Source organism: Calliopsis andreniformis, chromosome 6 (assembly GCF_051401765.1).
Source record: "Calliopsis andreniformis isolate RMS-2024a chromosome 6, iyCalAndr_principal, whole genome shotgun sequence".
Classification (NCBI taxonomy): domain Eukaryota; kingdom Metazoa; phylum Arthropoda; class Insecta; order Hymenoptera; family Andrenidae; genus Calliopsis; species Calliopsis andreniformis.
In genome coordinates, this window is record NC_135067.1 from 11137709 (window position 1) to 11155155 (window position 17447).

At 34.9% G+C, this 17447-nt stretch overlaps 1 protein-coding gene across 1 annotated transcript in view; it reads right to left on the reverse strand.

Annotated features, from left to right (window-relative positions):
* Nucleotides 1-17447, reverse strand: part of Dnc (phosphodiesterase dunce) — a 420060-nt gene that overhangs the window by 388868 nt on the left and 13745 nt on the right. Inside the window, exons 2-3 of the mRNA XM_076380416.1 lie at nucleotides 9267-9468; nucleotides 7863-7980 (exon numbers count right to left, since the gene is read on the reverse strand). Of these exons, the coding sequence (XP_076236531.1) occupies nucleotides 7863-7980; nucleotides 9267-9468 (320 nt within the window). The remainder of the gene's footprint in view (nucleotides 1-7862; nucleotides 7981-9266; nucleotides 9469-17447) is intronic.

Sequence of the window (17447 nt, forward strand, 5' to 3'; positions counted from 1 at the left end):
GAAACCCCACAGTTCAATCAGGCAACTGATTGGACTGTGAGGTGCCAGTCGCCTTCTCCTAGTACCCGTCTTCAAGGTGGAAGGACTCGCACCACCGATTGTCTATTTCATGGTTGCCTTACGCGGTAGACTCTAAATATTCCCAATCTCCACTCTATGATTACTTGGCACTTCTCTACTTTAAGATCCAAGGCAAAGGCGTGAATGGAACTTGGCTTCCATCCATGTCTTTGCCTTTCTAGCGTAAAATCACTGTACAATTGTCGAGTTGTCATTTCTTAACTTCTTTTCTTGAAATGTGTTCCTCATCTTTGGTGAGGAAGTCACCTCTGCTTCTCTTGGTAGAAGCATGTGACCAACCGTGGAATCGTCGGTCGGTGGAGTGTGTTCTCCTCTTGGGGGTCTGTACTAGGAGTGACGCGACGGACACAGTAGGGTGTGTGGAAAGACACACTCGACTGTGGAAACTACACGTTTCCGCCTTTTGCACATTCTCTTTACCAGCCTGTCGGAATTAGGTCTACTTCGGTAGCTCCTATGTGGCAGCAGGGAGCAATGGACAATTGACTGAATCATGTAGTGCCGTGCGCCTCTCCGACCTACCGGCCTTCAAGGTGGTAGAGCTCACACCATCGCTCGTCTATTTCACGGTTGCATTAGCGGTAGAGTCTAATTTAATCAAATCCTTCCTCATGATAACTCGACAATATCCTATTTTAAAGTCCAAGTTAAAGGCATGCATGGAACTAGGCTTCCATTCATGTCTTTGGCTTGCTAGTTTAAGATTTTTGTAAAGGGAGATCGATGGAACTTTGTTTCCATCTATCTCCCTGTGGGTCTCCCACACAGCAACCTCCTCGTGGTGAGACCTGGGGCGGCTCTGTCCGTGCTAATGGCTGTGTATTTTGTACTAGACCTAAAGATAGGCTTAGTGTTGTAACTTGTTTCTTTTGTTAGTGGTTTATCATTTCTTGTTAGTTTTTGGGGAAGCTCCCCCAATTATTGGTGTATTTCTCTTGATACTCTTGGGTTTCTTCGATGGTTTTCTCTTTACTCTTTATCACTCTTTATCTACTCTTTCTCTTTACTCTTTACTCATCCGCCGAGGGATATCAGTGCTTCCTTCTTAGAAAATTTTTGTAATATGTTTTTAAAGGGAGATCTGTGGAATATTGATTTCATTTATTTCCCTGTGTATTTGCTCTCGTAGTAACTTCCTTGTGGTGAAACCCTAGCTGTCGGTTTTGTCCGAGCAAATGGCTACAAATTGTCAATAGTTATAAGACAATAGTATTGAGTCTATATAAATTTTCTTCTTCGATTAAAAGCCGAGTACGAATTTTTAATTTTTTTGACTTTAGTTATTGACTTCTATGTCATTCCCAAAGCTATCCCCAGAGACGATTATACAGCATTGCTAGACAACTTTCATATGTAACATCAATTTATTTGTCGAAAGAACGGTCTGATTATAAACGCAGAAAAAATAATTTTTTGAAAAAAAAATTTCGCGTCGGTATTACAATTTGCATTCTTACCACTCATAGTGGTAAGCGTGAGACAAGAAAAAGAATTGCTTGTCCAGTCTATTTTGTATACCCGAATGTGATAATCATCTGCGATCTTACTATTCCTACTTACAATTACCGACATGTATTACCGACTTAGCTGTTATATCGACGTAACTGCATTATCGACATTAACATACTTCTTAAGTGAATAATCTGCGCACCGATTGAGACGAATGAAAGACGAAATTACGAAACTCTTTTGATAATATCACTTAAACGTTTAATGTGTTTAATAATTGTCTTTGTAAATTATATCATAATATATTACAAATTACATCTCCAAATGAAAACTAGAGCGTTTATTTTGTGGTTATGTACGTACCTCTTCCCGCCATTTTGTCAAATTCGGTAGCCATGATTGTGTTCAAATTGCGCGCGACGCCATTCTCATCGTGGTCGTCCTGAGGGTTAGACGCGTGTATCTCTCCTCTCGTTAAACAGGTTCATTTTTATTTCTGGCAGTTCCTGACCATCTCTGAAGGTACGTATCTTTAATTTCAATATACTACTTCGCACTTAACAACAAATTTACTTCATCTTCGTTTATTTTAATATTTTTGGTGACAAATACTATCTTGAAGAACTTTTAGTCTTCGTTGTTGAATTGTTCAAGTACCTAGCAACATATTTCATTCACTCTTCCATTTACTTTGATAAATATCTAGACTTAACGAATTTCGAACGCTGTGTCTAATTATAAAAGAATGTAGGTTATGTATCGTCCATTTTTTTAAATTGCATTATCTACTCTTTGCATTGTTTCGGGCAGATTGTTAGAAAATTTTGAAGTATATTAAAGAAAATGGCGCTAAAATTCAAATAACGGTTGTTGCATTTTTTCACGAGTTAAATATAAAATATGTGTTAACATGACAAAACGCATATTCTGTAACTTCTTCTTCGCGTTTTTCTTTGTACAGTCGGTATTAATGGTGATCGTAGTCTCACTCTGAGGATTTCTGGTACGTACTATTGCTTTCGATTCTCGAACCTGCGCGCGCAGTCTACTTCGAACAAAATGACGCCAGAATGCAGAGCTCAGCCTAGAGGCAAGTTTTTCACTATTTTCTTTAGTATTATTACGGAATTTGTTGGACTATTGCCTGTTTCGGATATGTATAAGGTACTTAAGTATCGTAACGCTATACATTTACATTTATCTTTCTATATACTGTTGAATTACACCAAATATTAAAGTCTGACTTTCAAGCGATACGTACGTAAATATCGAAAATACGAATGCGTTAAAAAACTGCTTAAAAGTAGAGTATAAAAGAATTGTTTCATTATTCTTGAGATGTTTTAATGGTTTTATTGCTTCTATTTCTGTCTGACTTTATTGGAAGCTCATGTTTTGTAAACATTCGACAGTCAGTGATTAGTGGCCTTTGGAATTTTCAAAGCAATGGTATTTACAGTGGTGGCTAGTGTTCCCCCTCTCAAGGACAACTTCGCGAACTACCTGATACGGACGGAAGGTCGTCACTTATTCGGTGGATGTTGGAGAGATAACACTTCGTGGTACTTCTGATAGTATTAGGGTAAATATATCTCGCCTTTTGATATTTAATAACTTTTGATTAGCACTACTGCTAAGTAATTAAATTTATGTTTCTTTTTTCACAGACTTTTTTGGACATGGTTCGATATTAAATAGTAGAGTCAGTGTTTTTATCGTATTATAAGTGTTTTCAGAACTGTACAAAGCTCTGACACCGCGAGTAGAGTCAGTGTTGTTCGTCAGTTAATTTTTGGTCGTGTTAATAGTCTCTTATTTTTTTTTTTTATTCGCAAGAAATCGCGATTATTGCTGTTTAGTGTCACTGAAGGCAAGTTCCAGTGTTGGCGATTTCGGGCGCCGGAACGCGAAGAATAATGTAAGTATTATTTTATTTTACTAATATTTTAAATAAAATATCAAGCTTAAGATTTAAAATTTAAATCCAGCGTTTAGTAGTTGAGAATTTGAACAATGATTTTCTAATTCTTCCTATTTCCTTGATTTCAGGCCCAGCAGACACCCCCTGGGCAATTCGTCGAGCTGCCTTCATCCCGTGGGTGTTAAGGTAACGCATGTTTATGGTTCCTCCAGTCACTCAACCATGTCGTAGGACGCAAAGGTCCGAAGCGACACGGGTGACTGGTTGTATTCTTCTTTGTTTTGTGAGCATAGTGACCACGAGTATGGTTTCATACTCGTGAGTAGTAAAATATTTTTCTGTATATATTTATTAGCTCAGGTTAGGGTTTTCTCGTACGCCGTGTTTCTCAATGAAAACAATATTTTCTTACAATATTGAAAATAATGTGATAATGTGGATTTTATTAAGTATCTGCAATCACAATTGGGAAAAATAATAATTATAGAATGATTAAAATAAAGTAAAAGATAATTGTCATGTACTCGGAAAGTCTAATTTTTTTCTTCACTCCAAAAACTGGAATAGAAAAATGTGTAGGGTTGCAGTAGAATTTTATATTATATGAAAACTATCTTATGGTTTTGAGTAATTGAAAGGATCAATTGTCTTTTAGTAAATATCGATTACTTGAGAAAAGATACATTTTATTTTATGTACAAGAAGACATTTCGCGACAGGCATATTTCGTTGTCAAGTAATGAGCATGAACTGCAATTTTACCCAATTTTTTCTTTAGAAATTTTACTTTGACGACGAGATCACCTGAAGTTAATTTAAATTTAACATGATTCAAAGCAATTTTTAATTGAAATATTAAATAGAATCTTTATTTTTTCATAAATAGTAGATATTCCAAAGAAATCCTTTGCTTAATGTTTAAAGTAGAATGTAGAGTAATTTTTGTAGTTTACAAAAGTTTAATAAATCAAGTCATTAAATTGAAAATGAAAGACAATGTTAGATCGTTAGATTCTTTATAATCTCTCATTTTAGCTCAGGATTTTCAGGTACCAATTCCGTACTCATTGTCTCCGACTCATTCACGTGCCCAGGTGCTTCTTGGGTGAGTGAAGACAATGGGGCACGATGACTTAGGCATAAAACCAATAACATTACATGTATAGCAGCTGACATTGGGTTAGTGTATTATGCACGACGTATTTTCCACTTTGTGTGTGTGTGTGGTTAGGCAGTGGAATTACGTCGATGTTTTTACAAAAATAGTATCACAATGTACATATTCCTTTAACACTAGTCATGTAGTAAACATCTCAAAGAATATGTGCATACATAAAATAATAATAATACACCTAAGATGTGTATTGTCAATCACTATATCATATAAAAAAGGAATTGCATAATTTCTCTAAATGTACACTCATAGTTAATGGTCACTAGACTTTGTCAGCTGATTTCAGGAAAATGGTACGTACAGTAGAGTGTGCTTGTGTGCCAAGCTCAGGTGTCGGAGGCGTCCCGGGACGTCCTCCCTAGTGTAGGCTCTTGCACCTGGGCGTTATGTATGAGAACCGTGGAGTGTGGTGTGTTGGTGTGACTGTTTTGCAGTTTTTTAAATATAGAGATAGGCAGGCAGGTAGTTTACTTTCTGGTGTGAATGTTACACACAAGTAGGTAGGGCCAGGTCAGGTCATCACAATTTCTTTACTCGGGTAGGCATTTCCTCGGGTGATGATCTGTCTCTGGAGTTAATCCATTTGGAAAGTTAAAAACAAAGCTGATGTGATAGGAGCATGCCATCACCTCAGTTTTCGCTTTTGACTTTCCAAATTCAGCGACATTGCACTGGGGTCGCTGAACCGCGGACGGAAGGACAGGTTCGAACGTTGTGCCTGAGATTCAGCACCTGCACACGAACAGAAATTCTATGAAAGCTCTGAGCTTTCACGCAATTGCTGGTCACGTTCTAGTGCTGTACCCGATTTAATGAACTTTTACTTGTTCTTTATCTATCGGGGAATCTTGGGCACTTAGACTTAAGTTTCAGTCGGGTGGACCGCCGAAGAAAGAAGACGAAGAGTCCCTGCAAGAATGGGAAACTATCAATGGTTCGCCATCCTCGGATGGGGAGTCATTCTTTTTACTACTTTGTCACTATGCTCGCCTGTAGTATTTTAGTAGTATGTAGTTGTTTGACTTGGCCATCCCTGTGGCCCAACGATGATGGTAATGGTACTGGGCAAATCGTGATTTGAATTACATTTACTTTTAGTGTTGCGAGTAAATTATAATCGCGTTTTATATTTTATATTAGTGTTGTGAGGAATATTGTAACCAAGTATTGGCTTTGATTGCTCTGAGATAGTTATATTTTGAGATAAAGTCATTTTACATTAAAATTATATTATTTAGACTTTTTATTTTAAATTATTATGGTTACATTATTGTGATTGCTTTTCCTTATATTAGTGTTGCGATGTTAACCGCGATTGCTTAAATAAATATTCTTGAGTTAATTAAATTTCTTTTTTTGAATTATTGATACATGAAATTGTTTAATATCTTATATGCAGTAGCCATTTTTGTTTAACATAGAGTTGCGATAAGAAAAGTGCCCAAAACCAAACAATAATACGAGAGAACTACAAAATGGCTAGTATAGCTGAAAGGTATTGTTGCTTCTGCACTGGATAATTCATATCATATTACTTTTTCTACTTTCTTCGTTGATAATTGTCACTTTTAATCATTGTTGTAGTAGGTCAGACTACATTTTCTGTTCATCAATACCACTTTTGAATTGTTTTTGAAGTAATTCATAATCAGGGGTTGTTGAATCAGTCATGAATTTTTAGGTCGGTAAAATAGTCGCATTTCAGACATAAAAGCTCATAAGGTAACAGTCTGTTCTACACCTTATCCATGGAGAAATACCATAGGGTGGTAAGACTTTTCTCATGATAAGTACAGATGAGTTTGTGACTGCAGGTAAAACAGTTACCGATAATGCAGGATCCTCTAAAATGAAAAGAGGATATTGATTGAGCAAATGGGAAATAAAATTACAAATAAAACAATAGCTTTCATAATTTTATAAGATAGGATACTAAACAACCATTCCTAGAGTAAAAAGTTTTTCGAAAATATTTAAAAACATCATTATAATTTGATAGATGAATTTATACACAGTACTCTTTTTATAAAATTTCACGCTATATTTTAAAGCTTGTACAAAGTTTGATTTTATACTTTGGTCAATGAAAATACGTTTAAATAGTTTAACTACAAAATTAAATATATTAATAATATCGTTCGGTAAAGTAGCTTCATCAAACAAATTTTCATTTCACACTGTAAAAAACTTAATTTAAGTATTATAAACTTGTTAATCAAAAAGTCGTGGTATTGTTAATTCTAAGGTTATACTAAGTTTGTTTTGCAATATTTCTCTTATTTGTGATCCGAGAACTATTCAATCTTTTCAATTAACTTTGTGATCAATCAATTTATATGTAAAAGCTTCCAAAAGTTTCCGTTTAAAAAGAAAAAGACAAAGCTTTAAACTGCTATTTTTTGTTGTACTTTTCATTATATTAAAATAAAATTCGCTTTCAAATTTACATTTGACCAACCATTTCAACTAATATTTCCAGACTTAAATTCGCTTTGTAGATAAAGAGAAAACATGACCTCTGTTATTCCATTTAAAATAATATTCAAATAAAGAGAAAAGAGCTAAAATAAACATTCATTTAAATGAACACTTCATTAGGAAATACCTCATAAAAGAAACATTTGTAGCTACTAGTACTAGTTTCACTCGAAATCCAAGAACAAATATGTAAAATTATTCCACATCATTCATTCATTCATAAGCCTTATCTTTTGACAATGAGTCAGTCAAAAGAATGCGACAACCAGTTCGCCATTTCTTGACTAACAAATTACATATCTGCATAATATCCCGCAGATATCTTAACTACCTACACTGACAAGCGCTCTTTTCTAATATTAACAGTACCTTTGCCACTATTTTCAACAGACACTTTTGAAATCCTACCCACTCATACAAAGTAGGTAATTTAAACGGATTAATTCAGTCGAGGTAAAAGCTTCTTAGACTTCAAAGAATTTTCTTCTTACACACCACGAAACCAGTTCCCTTTCCCTTTTTCTAAGGGTTATAATTACATTCCTCCAAAGACCATAATAATAATGCCTCAATACTCAAGCTCGCAAAATAATCACCCAACCCATTGCTCGAGCAATGAACAAACAGAAATTCTTTTTCCCAAAACGATACAGTAACCATACAAACTTACCTGGTTCCAGTGCATCCAATTAGGATTGGATTAGTCTGTTTTCGACATGGAACTCAAGTGAAATAGAGAGGAAAAAGATCATTACTTACCCGAGTGCTGGCCACTCTCCATCAGTGGTGGTTGTTGGGGCTGAGGTGCTCTTATTCGGAAGACTTAAACGTGGCCCAATGCGAAGTGTCATTGGCCGCCTTCGTCGCAATGTGTAATCTGTACTCAGAGGACAAAAGGTTTTTGCTGAATCTGAACAAACCCATGCCATTTCTGAAGATTAGGAGACGCTAGGAGAATCGACCATGCAAGAGAACAAATTACAAAGATCCAATTGGGATCAACGATGATGATAAATTTCCAGTTGGAAAGATCGTCGTCCCAGAGGATTATGCATATGTAGTACAGACGCTTAACCACGTATTTTGTCCATTTCACGCATTCATTTATTTATTGACTCGCTCGTTAGAACAGAATGGCACGGTGTTTAAACACGGAGTACTGTTATTGCTAAAAAGCTCAGACCCCTCGCGTTGATTAACTCTGAACAAGGTTTATTTGCCGCGTTAATTGGGAAATATTTGTTTGACACGTTTGGTTTCCTTTCGCTGGTCTGTTCTAAAATGTTTGGGAAATTGCTAACGTGGAGAATATAGAAAGTTATTTTCTCGAATGAAGTTTCTCGTAAAACTCAATTATCTAAAGTTTTATACTCTGGACATGGGAATATTTTCATCAATTATCAATTATTTTTTCGATTAAATATACCTTCAGGTTTGAAGAGTGCGAGCAAAGTTTCTGTTTAAAATGCAGTAAAAATAACGAAAATTTATTCATAGCAAGAATAAATTTCCATCTTCTCCGTGTCTAACCCAGACGCGATTGGAAATTAAGGAATTCAATTCTCTTGCAGTGAGCACTTAAGCCAAGTGAGAAAGAAAGAATCAAATAGCAATTAATAAAGGTGAAATGAGATTGAACGAGCAGACGCGATCCTTTCTTCAAACAGAGCGAATCAATGATTTCCAGGATATAGCAGTCTCATAGTGAACAGCTATGGCTTAGAATCCAGTCCATTTAAATTTGTCGAAACGAATTTAACGCGAGCTTCTGCTCGAAATAGACTTCCTACGCTGTTAATTCGTCATTAAATCAGCTAGAATTCTATTCTTCGTCTAACTAATGTTTCTGTGAAAAATTAAATAGAATACAATAAGACAAACACAAACTTATATAAGATACAACAACAAAAAAAGAATATGCTCCTCATAAAAGTGAAATCACAATTTTCATTACTATCCTACGTAAAAGAAATATATTTATATAATAAATAAGTTTAAAAAAGGTATATCAAACATTTCGCAAAAGTATATTGTTCGTAAAAAGAAATAAAGGACATTTTATTAACATAAATCTCTAAATTCAATCTCTCGAAAACACAAATGGGTGATTGTGTATCGTTTATGATAATTTAATGGATATAAGGAAATAAAATTCAGATTTACCGTTTGCCGAGCAGAGGGAATTCCGCCCTTGGAAAACATGCGGCGACAAATATTGGGGATGCGGATTCGTCGGGGTTGGCGGGGTGGTCCGACTATCGGGGACCACTATTGTCGTCCATGGCGGTGCTGCATGTTTCGCGTGTTCTTCCTCTGCTGTCGTGGCGGGCACCTCATTAGTTACCCTCACTTCTATTCCCACAGACTAGGAGAGAAAGAAAAAGTGCGACAAATTAACATACTTTAATTGCGACGGAATATTGCATTATATTTTTCATTTTCGCTGACTCGAAAGCTTTATGGCCCAAACGTAATATCCCGCAAGGCAGCGATAACTTTTACTCATCGTCGGTTTAAGATCCATGAAATTAATTTTTCATGTCTTTATACTTAGGTACGTCGTAATTCCACGTCGCTCTTTTTCACGTTTGCATTGCAAAATTTAAACTGTTCACGAGATTCCATATTGGGATAGCGTGAACCTTTGCTTATCGTGGATTTATTTTCATTAAAGTAGTAATAAAAACTGCTTCGATACTTATCAGAAAAATTGTAAAAATTAATATGTCTGTCAGTTTTCTAAATTTTCTGTAAGTTTTATTATAATATTTTGCTCTTGGTTTTTTGGAAATATCTATAACTGCAACTACTTTACTGCTAGTACTATTCTCAAATAATATATTAACAGATCAAAATTACTCGAAATCAGAAGTAATTCAAAGCGAAGGTAGAAAATTATATTTCATATAGTAGAATAAAAAGTCAAAGTCAGTTACTGTTTCCATAAAAAACTGAAAGTGATAAAAAATAATAGCTTAGAATTCGGTGTCAATTTTATCGCGATCGCGTTCACATATGAGACCAGATGGTCACCCCGATTCTCGAGGGCTCTATCATCGATAAAAAGGCTTGGAAGTGTTCTCTCCGATCAACGAGGACGTGATTCTTCGTCGTTTTAAGAAAATCATTCGTGTAAAAAAAGGGTCACGAGCAGAGCCAGCCAAGGCCTTCTTCCTCTGTTGAGAAAGGAAGCCAAGCAAAGATGGTTCTTTAAGGGTGGAACGCGCGTTCGCGGGAATATCTCGAGCAATTTTCCTCCTTCGTTCGATAACGAGATTCCTCGTGACATTAATAACCTCGCTCTGTACCCCTCTAAATAATTAAAGGTTACTTCTGCCTGTATTTTTTAACGCTTCTTTCCGTCTCAAAGCTCGGACCCAAGCTTTGCGTATTTAATAATGTTTCAGTTTTCGTTGAAACTCGTTTGCGTGCCACTTTACGGTTTGCTACGTGGAAAAAAAGAGTGGAATATTTTTCTATATCTTGGTACTCGACATTATGGAATTTAATGACAGTTTGATATATTAAAAAAATATTGCGATGCAAAGTAGACTTATCGTGTGCTTTCGTATTATAGTCGCAATAAAATCGAATGGCCGCTTAAGGCAGCGAGGAAGGTTACCCTCACTCTCTGCTTCTATATTCAAAGTGCAAATATGATGAGGAGAATAGTCTCGAGTAAATAGTAATACAATTTGAAAGTTTAGAGAATTAACTGGAAAAGAATTCAATTCATTTGGAACATAATATTCCTTGCTTATTTATAGTAGATACATTTGTCAATTTACTTTCAACACTCTCTTAGACTACTTAGATTTAATTTTGCAATCCTTAAACTCATTTTTTAACCACCAATGCACGCTAGATCTACTTTCAAAATTAATTTGAAATTTATTTTCATCGCAACTTCCATAACGAAACTCAAACTAATCCTCTTAACCAACAATGTCGCAAATAATTTATGGTTCAAGCTTGATACCAATCAGCACAGAGAACGGAAGAGAGATCAAACAATTTCGGGATAACAGTCAAAACGCGTAAACCTCTACACTCTAAACCGTATATACGTTGCACCTATCCGAAACCGCTAACAGTTGGAGCAATTTGATATCGAAACAGGCAATACGTGACAAAAATTATGGAATATCTGCCATCGATTGCGGCAGTGGTAGGATTCAAAGGCTAGGGAGGTCCATTCGAATGTTTCCGCATTTTTCTGTCCACCCACGCGGGGACGTATTGATTCCGTGAGTTCAGTCAACAGGTAGCCTGCGCTCCCAGCGGAAGCTACTCTGTGCGTGTTCGAAACGATCTTTTATCTCTGATGCCACGTACGTAACGAAGGATTTTCTGATAGGTGAATCTGGGAACGTGGGACTCTTGAACGTTACCCACTCATTTTTACGTTGCGTTGGTTGCTGGTCTTTCATATTCTCGAAGAGAAGGAATTTTTGCTGCTACATAAAGATCAGCTGATATTAACCTAGTATCTCAGGTAGATGTAATCTTTCCTTGTGAATGCAGAGACAGGAAATTTTCTTCGCACATTTTGACTTCACTTTATGGTGGGGTGCTTCTCTTTCCTTACGTATTGTAAGGAAAGGTATTGTGCGTGCAAACAAAGGGGAAGTATTCAAGATAAAATAGAGAGAAAGTTTCAAGAAAATGAAGAGTTTGAGGAACAGAATTTAAGTTGAATGAAATTCTAATAACAAGAAAGGCAGAGATTAAGGAAATTGTTAGAAGTTGATTTAGAACTAACTTAGATCTCACGCAGACAAAAGCTGTTTTCAGATATTTGAAGCAATTGTTCCAGCAGATATACAATCAGGAAACTATGGTTATATATTGTGATCTTAGTGTAGTGTTGAGTCTACTGCTTTTCTTAAATATTCCATATTATTTTATGTGGAATAAAAATTTAAATTGAATAGGAAATACTCGAATTGAAATGTATTTTAAGAGAAAAATTGAAGAAAAGCATTTGGCTTATACATTTTAAAAGTAACAAGTCAAAAAAATTATGAGTGAATAATTCATCCAAAAAATATTCATTTACTCGTTGTTTGCAGTAAATAATTTTATCGATATTATTTAAATAAATTTGTAATTTATATTTGAAGAGCTTTTTGGACAGGTTATGGAATTTTCAAATGCAATTAATTAAATTTGCTCGGTGAATAGATTAGCATTCATCAAACAGCTTTTTTTAATTGCGGCACTTTTTAAATGCATGTGTGATTTAATTTAAATGTAACTCTGATAGTGACATAAGCTTAAAATAGATCTGTCGCAGACGTAATCGTAAGTTCCCTTCAGCTGTCTTTCAAAGACAAGGTAAATTGAAAAGTGAGATATTTCATTTCCACACAAACCTATCAAGGAAATAGAATGGTCAAATTACTCGAAGAATTATCCTCGAAAGTTCTGTTAATGAAATCGAATTACCTGAAATTTTCAGTGTACATTCCCTAAATAATTATTACTTAGCCGGAAATAATTGTCGAGTTATTACACGCTACAAGAGCATGAACGAATAATAATGGTGATAATAAACTAACAAAACTAGTTCAAGCAACAGCACGGTTGCCACGATAATAGGCAGAAAAATGGAGCAGAACTAAAAGTACAATTGAAAATTCCTAAGTAGCTTAGAAAATGTTAAGCACATGGATTAACGATGTTTTAATTAAGTACTCAAACTGTTCCTAATGGATTTCTCTTTTTCATTCCTCTTTTCGAGAAGCATGTTCGGCTAAATTTCTCGAATGTTGAAATATTTCACTAGAATATAAATTTCTTTTTATGCATGGTATTCAATGGTGGACACTAAAAATTCATTAAAAAAATGAAAATGCATCATGGCTTCATACTTTTTATCATTAATTTTACAAAATTCGGATGGGATACGTTTGATCACAGTATGTTTGACCACGATTGTACACACGCTTATGAATCCAACGATCGCAAGCTCTGGATCATTAAATTACAAGGCCTCAGGCGCTTTTTCCAAATTTTTAACCTTCTCAATTATACCAACACATATACATACGTTTCATTTTTCTTTAATTGTGCCATACAAGTAATTATCACAGAATTTCTCGATAGAAAAATAAAAAACCCTGTCACGTAATTGAAAACTCATATTTAATATTATATAATTGACAAAAAAATTCGAATAATTAAATGAACCACGAAAAAATTAAATTTTGATAACTGAAAATTCGAAGGTACTTGTCCCTTTAAGTTTTATCCACCAATTGTCAAATATCGCAGTCTGAACAGTGAGACACAAAAAGAACTAGTAGAAGAACGAAGTAAATAAAATGCACAAAAACGAGGAGGAAGGTACAATAGTAAAGAACGGAATGTGGAGTCGAAGCAGCATTGAAATATCAATAGAAGTGGGTGGAAGGACAAATCGAATGCAGTTCAAACCCTAGTATGCACGTAGACGTGTTCCAACTGGATCACTCGATGCAGCTCTCTGCACAAAAATGTACATATTGATTTCCGTACAAAACGATTACTGAGAAACGATCAGTGAAAATCTCATTCAATGCTCGGCCCCCGTTCTAGCTGCGGGTACAATTATATTTGGCAGTATTATACTCTACGCTGAATCACGTTCAATCGAGTGAATGTCAGAGGGTATGCCATTGTGAAATATTTGCGTCTTAAAAGTTGAACACAGTGAACAACTCAAAGCTTCTAGTATACAGGAAACACAGAAATGAGAGACAATGATATCACTCGGCCTCTTTTTCGTACTGAATTTGACATAGATGTAAACGAAAACTGGGTCTAAATTATTAAAGACGAATTTAATCATAAAATGTCTGAATATGGACACGCGTAAATATTCATAAAATCGATCAAAAAAATTATCAAGTTTTCTTCTGCTTTTTTCATCGTGAAGGAAAAAATCGGATGATTGATATGTTCGTCGAAAAATATTCGTGCTCGTAAGTTTATGGATTTCCCAGATTTCAGCTTATAATTTAGTGGTTGTAGAGCTAAATGATATAAATCACATATTTTTATTTTCGAGATATTGACATTTGAAATTTAGTAACTCAATTCTCCATGATGAATTTTATTCTCGTTGTTTTAAGAGAAAAGCTGCTTCAGTTCCATTAACTTTTGATTAAAAATACAAATTGTAATTCTTCGATTTGAATTAAAGTGTAAACTCAAATTTTCTGAAAATATAACTTAGAACATAACTTAGAACAGCACAGATTTATACTAAGAAATTTCGAAAACCATAAACTTTAAAATAATCCAAAAAGGAAGTCTTCAAACTTCCTAATCACGCAAATGCAGTCTTTCACTGTCTACGTTGCCATGAACTCTCTTAAAGTCCACAGAATATCTAGCATCTGAACCATATCAATCTCCGTAGAAAGCAAATCACTCCAACCCGATAATTAAATCATTCAGCTTCTTGGATAAACCGACTAGTCCAGCTGTTTGCAAACCAAACGATGGAATTATTCAAGATCTCGGAAGAGAAACACTTTGCCATGATGTTCCTCTAGATAGATTGAACGCTGTGGAATGTCTGAAAACAACACATTCACGTTGAGCAAATTGATCCAAATCACTTGCATTTCAACTCGCTCGATTTCAACTTGACTGATCTGTACCTCGATGAAATAGAAACTAGAACGAATATTTGAAGTTCAGTAAAGTAATACGTTCATATTGATTAAGCTGCCTCAAATCACTTGCATTCAAATCACTCGAATTGAAGTAACTTGACTAATCTGAAGAAGACTATAGGTCGCGTAAAATTCAAAGCTGAAAAACATGTTCAGTTGCAATGTATATCCCGAAAAATGAATATCCTCGACTCCATTCTCTCAGTACTAAATAAAAACACTGTTGGCCTCTTTCACGTGGCGTGCGCCATTCTTTATGACGACAAATATTTATCCCTGCTCTATTGTTCCACGGACCTCGAACGTTAATTGCGTATCGATCGTGGATAGTCAGCTATATTGTCTTTCTCGCTATGGGGCGTCTGATCTCCTACCGTAGTGAATCCTAATGACGACATGCTTACACCTTCCTTCCCTGGGGGGTCTCGTTGTTTACACTGTGCTTAAAGTTGAATGAGTCTCAATCATTTTTCAAATTGAATGAGATAAAGTAGATAAATTAAATAAATACAAGATTTCATTTAATGGAGACTGCTCAGTCTTAAGTAATACATACACTGAATGGATTTTTTTTCTTGAGTAAATAGTTTCACTCTACATTGAACAGTTTTTTATTTTGAATTAGAATAATTCCTTTTTATCCTAAAGTTCGTCGAAAAAATTAAAGAAAAATGATACAAAATTTGTGTATCAAAAATATATTATGATTACTCCTGAAGAACTGAAGATAATGAAAGAATATTTGTAAATTAATTTCTTGGAAAAATTTGTACAAAATTTTCACAGAATTTAATGAAATATTTATTAATTACTACAAACAAGAGTAAATTTTTTGAATTGAAAATGGTAAAATAGATAGTAATAAGAGTAGCATAATTTCATCTTGGAGATGAATTAAGTTTATCGTAAGAAGCTTCTGCTTTCAAGAAAATCAAGTTTGAAGATGTATGAGAAGGGACAGGTGTACTCAAAGGCTCAACTGTACACGTACTTCACAAATTTATAGAACTAATTTTATGAAACACGAGAGCACGTACAAAAACACCTCTACACTCTTCTTATTCAATTTTCGCGAAAAGATCCTTCATCAGTGGTCCTGCACATTATAATTAGTTCTCTTTTGTAATTTTGCTACTTTTTAATGTAGGCACTTCAGTTTACCAAACTTCATGCTTACTGCTATGTCTGTAAAAAATTTAATTTTAAACTTACAAGAAATAAATTCTTTCGTCGTAAAAGTATATGTATATGTACCTTTCGACATAAACTTCGAACAAAGTTACAAAGAAAAATCACATTCCATTCTCTCGCTGACCCTTGAATTTTCTCCAATCTCGCTACCCTTCCTTACCGCACGCTAACCAGGAAATTCATAGCTTATTAAGTGAAAGTCACAGGAAGAAGTTTAATCAGTCGAAAGAAAACTGTACCATGCAAGTTACGTGTCCCCTAAGAACATCTAAAGGGACACAGAGAGGGATGAGATGAATGGGGGATGAACGCAGAACCTCCCCTCACGTTTTCGGATAATTTATTCCGCGCTCGAGGCTGTTTGACGCTGGCAGAGTTTCCTAGAGAGGTCTGATGTACATTTATCCATGTTCAGGGAGAAAAAAGAAGGGACGAATTAAGCTTCTAGAGTGAAAAAGACGGTTCTACGATATTAACTTGGTTGCCTGTTTCACGTGAAAGTAATGCTGTTAACAATTAGGAGTTAATTGATGGAAGAAGTGTAATTCGCCCGAGAAGATTAGATGAAAAGAGTATTTTTCCTTTAATTTGCTTTTTCGAAAGCAGAGGAAAAGGGGATTTTCTTTCCTTAATTATTATCAGTCCAAAACGATACAAAATCTGAAAGTAGTATGGAGATTATTCAATTTTAGAGAAATAGAGTTTGCAAGGGATTGTCAGTAGCTATATGTATATATGGGACAATTTCTCTTTGAAGATTCATATAGCGATATCATATCTATGCAAACGCTTATCATCTGAATGGGTAGTAAAGGACTGAATTTCTCCCATAGGAATTCAATCATTTCGTTATCTCAGGAAGCAGAAGATTGTCCTTCTTGCATAAAGAAAAGTAAAACTGGTCGAAAAAGTTAGTACTCAAAGAAACCTCTCTACGTTTCTATCATTTCAATAATTAATTTAAAAATATGTCTTCTTTTAATGAAACTTTGAATAGTGCTTTGAAGCCAGAACAAAATAAAAAAATTTTATTCAACCTGGAATATCACAGTTTTACTTTCAGAGTTACGAGTTAAAAGTTATAGTTGGTCGAAATTTAACTTTCCAAATACTGCAGTTCCTGTTGTATGTAACATAAAATACAATATGGGACAAAAAGTAATCAGAGTTTCTAATGTCACTTTTTAAACTATTCAGATATGTACAAATTAAAAATATCTAGTTTATTAAATATCTAGTAATATTAAAATATCTAGTTTCAATCAAAAGTAGCACGAAATTTGAATTATTAATATAATAGCTGGTCAAATAGGCAGGAAATTATATCAGTACATTTTTCCTATTATCAAAAAGAAAAAGAGTTTACTTCTTCGGCTGAAGTTTGTCAAAAACTTTCTAGAGTAACAAGCGAAGTGCAAGTTAGCAAACACCTGCTGTTGGCGCAACAATGTGCTTGTTCTCGCCTCGTTAGTCCCAAAAGTGTGTTCTA